The sequence below is a fragment of the Cherax quadricarinatus genome, chromosome 53, assembly GCF_038502225.1.
Source record: "Cherax quadricarinatus isolate ZL_2023a chromosome 53, ASM3850222v1, whole genome shotgun sequence".
Classification (NCBI taxonomy): Eukaryota; Metazoa; Arthropoda; class Malacostraca; order Decapoda; family Parastacidae; genus Cherax; species Cherax quadricarinatus.
Genome location: NC_091344.1, coordinates 28,602,941 through 28,617,314, shown reverse-complemented (window position 1 = coordinate 28,617,314; position 14,374 = coordinate 28,602,941). Strand labels below are relative to the sequence as shown.

The window sequence follows — 14,374 nt, the reverse complement described above, 5'->3', positions numbered from 1 at the left end:
TTGACTGAACTATCTAGCACTATTACCCTTGACTCTACTAGGTATCACTGTTACCCTTGACTGAACTATCTAGCACTATTACCCTTGACTCTACTAGGTATCACTGTTACCCTTGACTGAACTATCTAGCACTATTACCCTTGACTCTACTAGGTATCACTGTTACCCTTGACTGAACTATCTAGCACTATTACCCTTGACTCTACTAGGTATCACTGTTACCCTTGACTGAACTAGCTAGCACTATTACCCTTGACTCTACTAGGTATCACTGTTACCCTTGACTGAACTAGCTAGCACTATTACCCTTGACTCTACTAGGTATCACTGTTACCCTTGACTGAACTAACTAACAATATTACCCTTGACTCTACTAGGTATCACTGTTACCCTTGACTGAACTAGCTAGCACTATTACCCTTGACTCTACTAGGTATCACTGTTACCCTTGACTGAACTAGCTAGCACTATTACCCTTGACTCTACTAGGTATCACTGTTACCCTTGACTGAACTAGCTAGCACTATTACCCTTGACTCTACTAGGTATCACTGTTACCCTTGACTGAACTAGCTAGCACTATTACCCTTGACTCTACTAGGTATCACTGTTACCCTTGACTGAACTAGCTAGCACTATTACCCTTGACTCTACTAGGTATCACTGTTACCCTTGACTGAACTAACTAGCAATATTACCCTTGACTCTACTAGGTATCACTGTTACCCTTGACTGAACTAGCTAGCACTATTACCCTTGACTCTACTAGGTATCACTGTTACCCTTGACTGAACTAGCTAGCACTATTACCCTTGATTCTACTAGGTATCACTGTTACTCTTGGCTGAACTAGCTAGCACTATTACCCTTGATTCTACTAGGTATCACTGTTACTCTTGGCTGAACTAGCTAGTACTATTACCCTTGACTCTACAAGGTATCACTGCTACTCTTGGCTGAACTAGCTAGTACTATTGCCCTTGACTACTAGGTATCACTATTACTCTTGACTGAACTAGCTAGCACTATTGCCCTTGACTACTAGGTATCACTATTACTCTTGACTGAACTAGCTAGCACTATTACCCCTGACTGAACTAGCTAGCACTGTTAGTTCTGCTTCAGAATGATACACTTCACTGTTTTCATATATCATGTTTGTCCAGATGCCATCGAATGGAACTGTACATTCTTGGCAAAACTTATGAATTCAGAAATTTACACCAAATGCTGTAGATATAACTTCACTGCCTACTTCTATTCTTGACAAATGCTACCTACCTAGGATCCCTTTGTTTTACATAATTAAACAGATAGCCGTCCTCCACTTGGCTAAAACTTCATGCATTTTGTTGTCTCCCAAGACCATTTTCCTCGGCACTGTGTCAAATAAGGTGGTTGTTCCCTTTACTTGACACGATATTAATTGTATTATCTAACCTGTTAAAAATATCGGCTATACCATCCACAGTGAAATACCTTTCTGTGGCGCCTTCCTGTTTCTAGTACAAAATATAATGTTTATGTATCTAACTCTGCGAGGCGCAGCCAGCTGTGATATATTTACTTTTATTTATAGAGGCTCTCGTCCTACCATTCTTCTAGTCATTAACTCTATATTCGTCTTGGAGAACATCATAATAATTTCCGCATATCAAGTCTTCTTTCTCAAGCTTCCTCAGTCTCATCCTCCTTTCTTGGATCACCACACTCTACCCATTTCTAATACGGCATTATTTTTTCTTCTGATACCACCAATCAATTTGCACTCATTTTCTTCACAAATCTTCTCTCTTATCCAATTTTTTATATTTCTTATTTTCCTCCTTCAGATTTATATCCTCCGTTATCACTTATACTGAGTTTCCAGAACAGGACAGCTTATATAGCAAACAATGTTGACAAACTTAAATACTCTACATAAGGACAGGTAGACAGCCTCATTCACCACTGTCCTTCCTTCACTGCTGGGCTTCCCACACTTTAAAGAAGCGATTTATCTTTATTTTTGTTTTAGGTAAAGTTAAATTGAACAAAATTATAGAAACCTATAAGAACATTTTTATCCACTAATGATCAAATTAAATTTAGTGTCCAGAAAGCGTCTGGCAAAGTAAAAGAAATTGTTAAAATATGTACATGTATGACTGGTGGTACGAGGATAATCTAACACATTATAATGCTACCCTGACTTACCATAAGATTGTGTATGGGAGTTCGACTGGCCTTTGACTTTCTCTTCGCTATTTTTCGTATAAGCCAGGCGGTGTTGTGTCTTCCAAAAGTTTCTGCCACTTCTTCAGGTAGGATATCAGCTTCACCCTTGTCATCCAGCTTTAGATCAGCTTGAATTAGCACCTGGATAGCCTTCTCGTTCCCAATTAAGGCAGCCAAATGCATCACCGAGAACCTAAAACTGTTGAGAGCATTGCGGTTGCAGCCAGATTTCAGCAGCAAGTTTATCAGCTCCGTGGAGCCTCCGACCACAGCTGAGTGAAGAGGACTCCGTAGATCTTTGTCCTGGGAGTCAATGTCTGCCCCGGCGGAGATCAGTAGTTCAGCACACTCCAGACGAGCCCATTTAGCTGCCATATGCAAAGCAGTAACACCTGAAAAGAATTTTTTTGTCTGTAGTATTATTTTCTGCTTAGGCTCTGTTACGAGAAGTTAACCTAGAACGTAAATTCACCATCCTACACTTAATGTCTTATTCTTTCTTCAGAACTAACCTAACTCTGATGAAGTCTATACAATATTATTTACTGACCGATTTTTTTAACGCCTGCTATCTGCAACAGACAAAGGGTCATCCTTGAGAAAAAAATCACAATCTCCGTGAGTCATTCAGAACCTGTCATATCAGAAGCATGCAGACTCAAAAATGACTCAAAACTACAACGTCTCCAGTCCTCCTACAGAGGAAAGACTATCAGTTTCCCTTGAATCCCATCGTAACACTCCAACAGCACGTCAAAAATAAACAAACATTCGTTGTTATTTATCGGAGGTTTATCATAACCATAATAAACAGTTTTACCTGAGGAGAGAAGCCGATTTTCATGTGACCTAAAAATGGTCATTCTTAGTAGAACAAAAGAGTTGTGTGGGATCAAGCCCGGCTTAGTTAGTTGTGTGGGATCAAGCCAGGCTTAGTTAGTTGTGTGGGATCAAGCCCGGCTTAGTTAGTTGTGTGGGATCAAGCCCGGCTTAGTTAGTTGTGTGGGATCAAGCCCGGCTTAGTTGTGTGGGCTCAAGCCAGGCTTAGTTGAGTGGGATTAAGCAAGGCTTAGTTAGTTGTGTGGGATCAAGCCAGGCTTAGTTGTGGGGGAGTAAGCCAGGCATGGTTAGTTGTGTGGAATCAAGCCAGGCTTACTTAGTTGTGTGGGATCAAGCCAGGCTTAGTTAGGTGGGATCAAGCCAGGCTTATTTGGTTGTGTGGGATCAAGTCAGGCTTAGTTAGTTGTGTGAGATCAAGCCAGGCTTAGTTAGTTGTGTGGGATCAAGCCAGGCTTAGTTGTGTGGGATAGGTCAGGCTTAGTTGTGTGGAATCAAGCCAAGCTTAGTTAGTTGTGTTGAATTAAGCCAGGCTTAGTTGAGGGGGATCAAGCCAGGCTTAGTTAGTTGTGTGGGATCAAGCCAGGCTTAGTTGTGTGGAATTAAGCCAGGCATAGTCGTGTGGGATCAAGCCAGGCTTAGTTGTGTGGGATCAAGCAGGCTTATTTGGTAGAGTGGGATCAAGCAAGGCTTAGTTAGTTGCGTGGAATCAAGCCAGTCTTAGTTGTGTGGGATAGGCCAGGCTTAGTTAGTTGCGTGGAATCAAGCCAGGCTTAGTTAGTTGTGTGGAATCAAGCCAGGCTTAGTTAGTTGTGTTGGATCAAGCCAGGCTTATCTAGTTGTGTGGGATCAAGCCAGGCTTAGTTAGTTGTGTGGAATCAAGCCAGGCTTAGTTAGTTGTGTGGGATCAAACCAGGCTTAGTTAGTTGTGTGGGATCAAGCCAGGCTTAGTTAGTTTTGTGGGATCAAGCCAGGATAAGTTAGTTGTGTGGGATCAAGCCAGGCTTAGCTATTTGTGTGGGATCAAGCCAGGCTTAGTTAGTTGTGTGGGATCAAGCTAGGCATAGTAAATTGTATGGGATTAAGCCAGGATTAGTTAGCTGTGTGGGATAAAGCCAGGATAAGTTAGTTGTGTGGAATCAAGCCAGGCTTATCTAATTGTGTGGTATCATGCCAGGATTAGTTAGTTGTGTGGGATCAAGCCAGGCATAATAAGTTGTGTGGGATTAAGCCAGGCTTCGTTAGCTGTGTGGGATAAAGCCAGGCTTAGCTAGTTGTGTGGGATCAAGCCAGGCTTAGTTGTGTGAGATTTACCCATTCTTAGTAAATTGTGTGGGATTAAGCCAGGCTTAGTTGTGTGAGATAAAGCCAGGCTTAGTTAATTGTGTGGGATTAAGCCGGGCTTAATTAGTTGTGTGGGATCAAGCCAGGCTTAGTTAGTTGTGTGGGATCAAGCCAGGGTTAGTTGTGTGGGATCAAGCCAGGTGTGGAAAATACTGTATATATTTTCCAGAAATACAGTAGTTATATGTAAATAGATGGCCATACTGTATTAATAAAAATTATGTTATCGAAAATGGGAAGCTGCGCCTGCGCAGACGGGACTCGCCATTGTTGTTTGAATTGAACAGAACGTTAGTGTAATAAAGGGAAGAATTTTCGTGCAATTGAGGTTAAAATTGGGCTGACACCTCTCAAATAGGAGCCGAAATTGTTGGATGTGCAGTCCTGCATAACTTGAGATATCAGGCGACTGGACAAGACAGCTCCAGGAACCTCAGATAAGTCATGTCTATATTTATGTATATAGTTCTGGCCAGTATTATTATCATAAATGTAGACAGTGAGGTTTCCGGGTATAATACACCTTACTCTCCAGTCAAATTGGTAAGTGATATTAAGATATATTCTCCTTCTGTTATGTGTATGTGTATATATATAATCTTTTTTTAATTTTAATATACAGTCCACAAATTTATATATTTACCAGCATTCCTGGTGATGTATATTTAATTTGTAATTAATAGGTCCAGAGCAACTTGTGGATATGACAGTGGTAGGTATCGAAGGGGAACAATTTTTGTGACCTAGGTGCCCAAAATTCCTTCTTGTCTAACTGATAAATAATAATTATCTTTGTTCATTTACTGTTATGTACATAATGATACATTCAGATAAATGTAATTTTCCACATTTAATTTGCCCGTTGGTCCTTCTTGAACCGGAGGTAATTAGTGAAGTCGTTAATTAGTTAATTACTTAATAATTATATGTGAAATAACAGAAGGAGGTGGATGTTAAGTTCGCAAATTTACTTAATGTGTAGTGGATTATAATTATTACAGTCGTCACGTGAGGTCACAGACCCTGAGCTGCTTTGGGGATTAGTGTGGACGGTTACAAAGCATGGCTTGCTTCTGCAGTGTTTTAAAAATTGAGGTTGGAGAGTTAAAGGAGGAGGTCTTGCTTCTCCAGGAGGAGATTAGGAGGCTGAAGGTCCACCTCAATGGGTCTGGGAGAGAGTGTGAGGTGGCTGGAGTTGTGGGGAATGAGGCTTCATGTGAGGTGCAGTCTGTCTCTCGCTGTGAGGAGGCTGTAGTTGGGGAGGTAGCAACGGCTACCAGCAGTGAGGTGCAGTCCAGCACCTGCTACAAGTGGCGAGTGGTTCACAGTAATGGAAGGCGCATCAGAGTAAGGAAAGTTAAGAGTGAAGATCTGAAGGTAGGAAATCGCTTCTCTGTTCTTCAGGATGAATGTACTTCAGTGGCCAGTGAAGGTAAGGGTACTACTGCCCCTGCTAATGGAGGTAAGCGCATTCTTGTGGTTGGTGACTCTCAGGTAAGATATATTGACCGTGCTTTTTGTAATAGGAATAAGAAGATGAGAGATAGAGTGTGCTTCCCTGGAGCTGGTGTTGGGGACATTGTCAACAGGCTGGATAATATCATGTCAGGTAATGGGAACAAGCCCATTATCTGTCTCAGTGCTGGTGGAAATGATATTGGGAAGGGTAGGAGAGAAGAGCTGCTAGATAAGTACAGGTCAGCAATAGATTTCATTAAGTCTAAGGGAGGGATCCCAATCATATGTAGCATCTTGCCTAGAAGGGGAGTAGGAAATGAATGGTTGTCTAGGGCAATTGGTGTAAATTGCTGGCTAGACAGATACTGCAAGGAACTTGCAATCCCATTCATTGACAACTGGAACAACTTTTATGGCAAACATGATATGTATGCAAGGGATGGGGTACATCTCTCTGGGGCTGGGGTGGTAGCACTTGCAGACTCGATTGAGAAGGCCATTGGTGAAATGCCTATGATTTTAAACTGATGGAAGATAGAGGTATGGGTGTGTGTGGGAAACAAGCAGGTTGCAACACTTGGGTTGGAAACAGTAAATGTATAAAAGGCATTCAGCATGAAGTTATAAATAAAGAGAATAGATCAGGTCAGCAAACAAAGGGGGACAGCAGAGGGCAGCAAGGGACTAGCTCCCTTAAGGTTTACTATACTAATAGCAGGAGTGTAAGAAATAAGATAGATGAGCTAAGATTAATTGCAAGTGCAGGAAACATAGATATTATTGCTATAACAGAGACCTGGCTCAATCTGAAAGATAGAGAGATGCCCTCTAAATGTCACATACAAGGCTATAAATTATTCCACACGGACAGGGTCAACAGGAAAGGTGGTGGAGTAGCGATGTATGTCAGAGACAATTTAAATTGTTGTGTTAGACAAGATATTAAATTAGAAGCGTCAGCCACTGAATCTGTTTGGTTACAGCTTCTCGAGGGCCGAGAAAAACTAATTTTGGGTGTGATTTACAGGGCCCCAAATCTTGATAGGGAGTGCAGTAAACTTCTATGGGACGAAATTCGTAAGGCATCTACATACGAAAATGTTGTGCTAATGGGAGATTTCAACTATAGACAGATTGACTGGAGCAATTTGACAGGAAATTTAGAGTCAGGTGACTTTCTTGATACGATCCAGGATTGTTTTTTAAAACAGTTTGTGACAGAGCCAACTAGGGGAAATGACCTCCTTGACTTGGTTCTTGCCAGTAGGGAAACACTAATTAATAATCTTGAGGTTAATGATGAGCTTGGGGAAAGTGATCACAAATCACTCAGTTTTAATATATCATGGAATTCCCCTAATAATGGCAATCAAGTCTCCGTCCCTGACTTTCGCTTGGCTGATTTCATAGGACTGAAAAATTACTTAGGTGGGCTGAACTGGAATGACCTGACTAAGGGTCAGGTAGGTGGTGATGGTTGCCGATATGATGCTTTCCAGGGCATAGTTCTAGCTGCTCAGTCAAATTATGTTCCAAATAGGGAAATCAGATCAAACAAGAATGATCCTAAATGGATGAACAATAGATTAAAATATCTGATTGGTCAAAAGAGAGGCATATATAGGCAAATCAAAAGAGGAGAGGGGCAATTGAGAAATCGATATATTCAGTTAAAGAGAGAAATAAAAAAGGGAATTAGAAAAGCAAAAAGAGATTATGAGGTTAAAGTTGCAAGAGAATCGAAGACTAACCCAAAAGGATTCTTTCAGGTATACAGAAGTAAGATCAGGGACAAGATAGGCCCACTCAAAAGTTCCTCAGGTCAGCTCACTGACAGTGATAAGGAAATGTGTAGAATTTTTAACACATACTTCCTCTCAGTTTTTACACAGGAGGATACCAGCGATATTCCAGTAATGATAAATTATGTAGAACAGGACGATAATAAACTATTAGGGTCACAAGTGACATGGTCCTTAGGCAAATAGATAAATTAAAACCTAACAAATCCCCAGGCCCTGATGAACTGTATGCAAGGGTTCTAAAGGAATGTAAAGAGGAGCTTAGCACACCTTTGGCTAATCTTTTCAACATATCACTACAAACTGGCATGGTGCCAGATAAGTGGAAAATGGCAAATGTGATACCTATTTTCAAAACAGGTGACAGGTCCTTAGCTTCGAACTATAGACCAATAAGCCTAACCTCCATAGTGGGAAAATTTATGGAATCAATAATTGCCGAGGCAGTTCGTAGCCACCTTGAAAAGCATAAATTAATCAACGAATTTCAGCATGGTTTTACAAAGGGGCGTTCCTGCCTTACGAATTTATTAACTTTTTTCACTAAGGTATTTGAGGAGGTAGATCATGGTAATGAATATGATATTGTGTATATGGACTTCAGTAAGGCTTTTGACAGGGTCCCACATCAGAGACTATTGAGGAAAATTAAAGCACATGGAATAGGAGGAGAAATTTTTTCCTGGATAGAGGCATGGTTGACAAATAGGCAGCAGAGAGTTTGCATAAATGGGGAGAAATCAGAGTGGGGAAGTGTCACGAGCGGTGTTCCACAGGGGTCAGTGTTGGGCCCCCTGCTGTTCACAATCTACATAAACGACATAGATGAGGGCATAAAGAGCGACATCGGCAAGTTTGCCGATGACACCAAAATAGGCCGTCGAATTCATTCTGACGAGGACATTCGAGCACTCCAGGAAGATTTGAATAGACTGATGCAGTGGTCGGAGAAGTGGCAGATGCAGTTTAATATAGACAAATGCAAAGTTCTAAATGTTGGACAGGACAATAACCATGCCACATATAAACTAAATAATGTAGATCTTAATATTACGGATTGCGAAAAAGATTTAGGAGTTCTGGTTAGCAGTAATCTGAAACCAAGACAACAGTGCATAAGTGTTCGCAATAAAGCTAATAGAATCCTTGGCTTCATATCAAGAAGCATAAATAATAGGAGTCCTCAGGTTGTTCTTCAACTCTATACATCCTTGGTTAGGCCTCATTTAGATTATGCTGCACAGTTTTGGTCACCGTATTACAGAATGGATATAAATTCTCTGGAAAATGTACAAAGGAGGATGACAAAGTTGATCCCATGTATCAGAAACTTTCCCTATGAGGATAGACTAAGGGCCCTGAAACTGCACTCTCTAGAAAGACGTAGAATTAGGGGGGATATGATTGAGGTGTATAAATGGAAGACAGGAATAAATAAAGGGGATGTAAATAGTGTGCTGAAAATATCTAGCCAAGACAGGACTCGCAGCAATGGTTTTAAGTTGGAAAAATTCAGATTCAGGAAGGATATAGGAAAGTACTGGTTTGGTAATAGAGTTGTGGATGAGTGGAACAAACTCCCAAGTACCGTTATAGAGGCCAGAACGTTGTGTAGCTTTAAAAATAGGTTGGATAAATACATGAGTAGATGTGGGTGGGTGTGAGTTAGACCTGATAGCTTGTGCTTCCAGGTCGGTTGCCGTGTTCCTCCCTTAAGTCAATGTGACCTGACCTGACTAGGTTGGGTGCATTGGCTTAAGCCGGTAGGAGACTTTGACCTGCCTCGCATGGGCCAGTAGGCCTTCTGCAGTGTTCCTTCGTTCTTATGTTCTTATGTTCTTAAGTGTGGCTAAAAGATTATATTAATGTGTATAATAATTTTGCTATGCTAAATTCTGGCAAGTATTTATATTAATTTGTATAATATTAATTTGATAAGACAATTCTGGCCAAGATTTATATCAGTGCATGTGTAATTGATAAGCCAAGTGTAGCTAATTATATTAATGTGTATAATATTAATTTTGCTATGCCAAATCCTGGCAAGGATTTATCTTAATTTGTATAATATTAATTTTGATGAGCCATGTCTGCCTAAAGGTTTGTATTAATGTACATTTAAAATTTGTATAATTTTCTTACATGTGTAATTACTAAGCTCAAGCGTAGCTAACATTATTAATGTGTATTTAAAATTTCTTACATGTAATTGCTGAGCTCAAGTAGCTGGGATTTATTCAAAGGTAGGTTGTGTCAGTGTTGTGAGTTGTGGTCAGTGTTATTGATTGGGTTGAATTTAATACATTGCATCATGGCTGAAAATTAAGAAATTAATATAGAAGACAAACATATGAAATATAGAGCAAAGAAAGCATCACTACAGGCTAGAAAGAGTCATGTAACCAAGGCATATAATAAATGTTTGGAATTAATAAATCAAGAAACTGTGAATACTGATGATTTAAAATTGTATTTAGATGCTTTAGGGAATAGATATGATTCATACAAATTATATTACAACAAATATGAAGGAGATTTGTTAGTAAACTGTGTAGATGAGACTGAAGTAGATTTTATGATTAATTAGTATTATGAATTAGAGGAAAAGATTCTTTCTTGTAAAAGTCAGGCCTTGAATAAATTAAAATGTGTAAACCAGGCAGTTAATCAGTCTGCTCCAACAAATAATATGTCTTTGCCAAAACTCCAAGAATTATGTTTACCTGTATTTAAGCCTGGAGAAAACTGGGAGGAGTTTTGGTCAATTTTTAAAGCATCTGTGCATGATAGGAGTGACCTAGCCTGTGTAACTAAGTTATTTTACCTCAAGGGACAGGTAAGAGGAGATGCTCACATACATGTAAAAGTTTTTCCAAATGTAGATGACTCTTACAAGGAAGCAGTTGACTTGTTGAAGGTCACTTATGGTAATATAGAACAAAGTAGGTTGGATCTAGTGAATATCATTGTTAATTTAAAATCTCCAGATCACACTCACGAAGGTTTACAGCAGTTTAGAGTTAAACTGGAGAGCACTCTCAAAACTTTAAGTAATAAATATAATCTGAAGGAATCAGACTGGTTATTGAGTGCCATAGTACAGAATAAATTAAACTCTAAAACACTTGAATGACTCTCGAACAAGTATCACAAGTGTTATTTTGGTCTGGAGGAAATAAGACTAGGTCTACAAGAATTAATTGTTCAGTTGCAGACCAGCCAACCAACTCATTTTAAAGATGCAACACATAATAACTCTGAGGTATCTGTCAAGTTTCACGAAGGGAAAAATTATCCCAATGTTAATAATCAAAATTCATTTCCTAAAAAGAGTTGCATAGGTGCATATCAAGTAGCAGGAATCAGAAATAATGATTCTCCACAAGGTAAGAAGTACCCTCCCAAGAGTAGCCCAGTAATAAGAAACCAGTCAAAGAAAAGAGAGATTGTCTCTTATGCAAGGGTACTCATTTTTCCAAGAATTGCAGTGCATACAATTCATGGAATGATAAGGTTGAGAGATTGGAAGAACTTGACAGATGTATCAGATGTCTAGGTAATCACAATGTAAAGGATTGTCATGACAAATTAAACAACTGTTATCAATGTCACAAAGGAAGACACCATATAGTCATGTGTAAGGGTCTATATGATAATGTTGATAATAATGATAATGTTGACAATCCTGACACAACAGTAGCTAATGTAAAAATTGCTGCTAATGTTAATAGTGATGGGTTTGCTGAAGTAGCCTTACCTGTGTTACAGGTAAAAATTGATGATAAAAGACATAAATCAAAAAATGTAAATGCATTATTGGACCAGGGATCCCAACGTACTTACATAAAACGTAAATGTCTTGATGGTATGAAAGTACAGATGTGAGATCCCACAACTTTAAAATTATCTGGTTTTCTCTCAGATAAAAGGTCTCAATTGTATGACACTGTTTATGTAACTGTCAGGTTAGGCAATGAGAAAAAACGTGTTAATGCAGTAATTGTAGATAGACTTCCAGAGAAAATATCTACAGTAGGGCTTAGTAAAGCTACGGAAAGACTTTTACATAATGCAAATTTAGCACCTTCTGGTGTAAGTGATGATTCTGTAGGCCCAATAAATATTTTGATAGGTAGTGACTATTATGCCTCCTTTGTAAAGGGTATGGTAAAGAAATGTGGTGTCACCCTTTTGAAGACTGCAGGAGGCCATGTAATGTATGGTAGGATTCCTCGTAATAATAATTCATGACTAGAGGAAACTACAAATACCATAACTGTGTGTCTTACTCATGAAATCGTACCCCAGTATAATTCTTCCATAGAGGATGGTGTGGAGCCAGTGCATAAATTGTGGGAACTAGACAGCATTGGAATAAATGTAAATGAAGAAAGTCCACGATTCTTTTATTCAAGAACAATACCTGAGAAATGTAAAATTTGAATCTGAACAATACTGGGTGCGACTTCCGTGGAGACTTAACCATCCAGAATTGCCCACTAATTACAGAATGGCATATGGACAGTTAAAGGCTCAGCTCCGCGAACTGAGTAAGACACCAGAATTGTTAACTGCCTATAATGATATAATTGCTGAGCAGTTAATTAATAAATTTATAGAAGAGGTACCTCCTGAGCAAGCCAAAATTTATGGTCACTATTTGCCACATCACGGAGTGAAGAAGGATTCTAAGACCACTCCTTTGAGGATTTTGTTTAATTGTAGTGTCAGGAGTAACAAAAATGTACCTAGTTTAAATGACTGTTTGATGACAGGTCCGTCGTTGACGGAAAAATTAGGAGATATCTTACTAAATTTCAGGTTGAAAAATTATGCCTTTACGGCTGACATAAGTAAAGCTTTCCTAAGAGTGGGTTTACAAGAGGCTGACCGGGATTGTACCCGCTTCTTATGGCCTGAGAATCCTAGTGACCCACTTAGCCCTCTGAAAACCTTTCGCTTTAGGAGCATATTATTTGGTGCTACATCCAGTCCGCTCCTACTTCAAGCGACGCTAAATGCACACCTTAAACGTATGGGAAGTCCATTGAGTAAAGTAATGAGCAAACAATTTTATGTGGACAATTTCCTGGGTGTGATGTCAGTTGAAGAGGAACTGTTAATGACTTATGGAGAGGCTAATGAAATAATGCAAAGTGCAAATATGCCTCTGAGGGAATGGAATTGTAATTCGTCCAAATTAAAGGACAAAATAAGTAAAGATTTCCCTGGAGATGAAGTGCCAAAATGTAGTAATGTATTGGGATTAACTTGGGATACTGAGAGAGATTTGTTAATGTTAAAACCTAATAATTGCAGTATGCTTGCTGAAGTTTCCAAATGTTTTGATCCACTAGGTTTAGTGTCACCCCTTACTATTAGAGGGAAATTATTAATACAGGAAGCATGGAAACTTAAATGTGCTTGGGATGAAATTCTACCTGAGGAATTCATTAACAGGTGGGATGAATTAATTGGTGATTATGAAAAAATTCCAATGTTGGAGTTCCCACGCCAGGTGGCCAATCCGAATGGGAAAAATGTACTCCACATTTTTTGTGATGCTTCAAAATTGGCATATGGAGCAGTTGCTTACCTGCAATGTAATAGTGTTATTTCTCTTGTTATGTCTAAGGCTAAAGTGTCTCTAATTAAATCATGTACCTTGCCTCAGTTGGAATTAACAGTCATTTATGTAGGTGTCAAATTAGCTAATTATATAAGAAATAAGTTGCAGGAGATAAATATTTGCGACACTGTAATTTGGTCTGATAATGAGGTATCCTTACAATGGATTCGCAATGGAAACAGTAAAATTATGTACGTAGAAAACAGAGTCGCTGAAATTAATCAGATGCAAGAGAAGTATAATATTTTGGGTCAGCATATGTTAACATTTAGTCATATACCTGGTGAGGAGAATCCAGCTGGTTTCTTGTCTCGAGGTCTACCTTATGCTAAATCTGTAAATGCTGTATCAAGGTTTAAAGGACCGAGTTGGTTGGTAAATAAAGCTAATTGGCCTGTACAAAGGTGTATATTGCTCCTGTTGAAATTACTGTGACCACCGCTCCAATAGTTTGTCCTTCATTAGCCATTGATATAAATAGGTATTCCTCTTTACCCAAACTAATCAATGTAACTAAGTTGGTGTTTAAACTTTTAAACAAGATGAATATCTCATATAAGTTTTCACATGCTCTTGAATATTGGATAAAGAGGGTACAGGAAGAAATCTATTGAAATGAGATTAAATTGATGATGGAAAGAAAAATTGTGAAAGGTTCCATAATAGAGAAATTGGGGCTGTATTTAGAGAACAATGTAATTAGGTGCAGAGGTAGGTTACAAAATGCTGAATTGGGTGATTATGCTAAACACCCTATCTTGCTGCCCAAAACTCATCATCTAACAAATTTAATTGTTCTAAATGCCCATAAAAATGTAATGCATGGTGGGGTACAAGATACCTTAAATTGTAATAGGGAAACTTTCTGGATTCCACAAGGACGGCAAAGTGTAAAAAGAGTGATTAAATCTTGTGTAATATGTCGCTGTGTGGATGCCAGATCCTATATGTACCCAGGTCCTCCACCATTGCCAAATGAGCAATTTGAGTCATTTGGCAACGAACTCCGCCCGGCTGCAGTGTGGAAAATACTGTATATATTTTCCAGAAATACAGTAGTTATATGTAAATAGATGGCCATACTGTA

At 39.1% G+C, this 14,374-nt stretch overlaps 1 protein-coding gene across 2 annotated transcripts in view; it reads right to left on the bottom strand.

The window, feature by feature from the left end:
- The window catches only part of LOC138854273 (ankyrin-1-like), a 97,425-nt gene that overhangs the window by 34,311 nt on the left and 48,740 nt on the right, over window positions 1-14,374 (bottom strand). For both annotated transcript variants that reach the window (XM_070096506.1, XM_070096507.1), the window contains exon 2: window positions 2,197-2,609. In XM_070096506.1, the coding sequence (XP_069952607.1) occupies window positions 2,197-2,609 (413 nt within the window). The remainder of the gene's footprint in view (window positions 1-2,196; window positions 2,610-14,374) is intronic.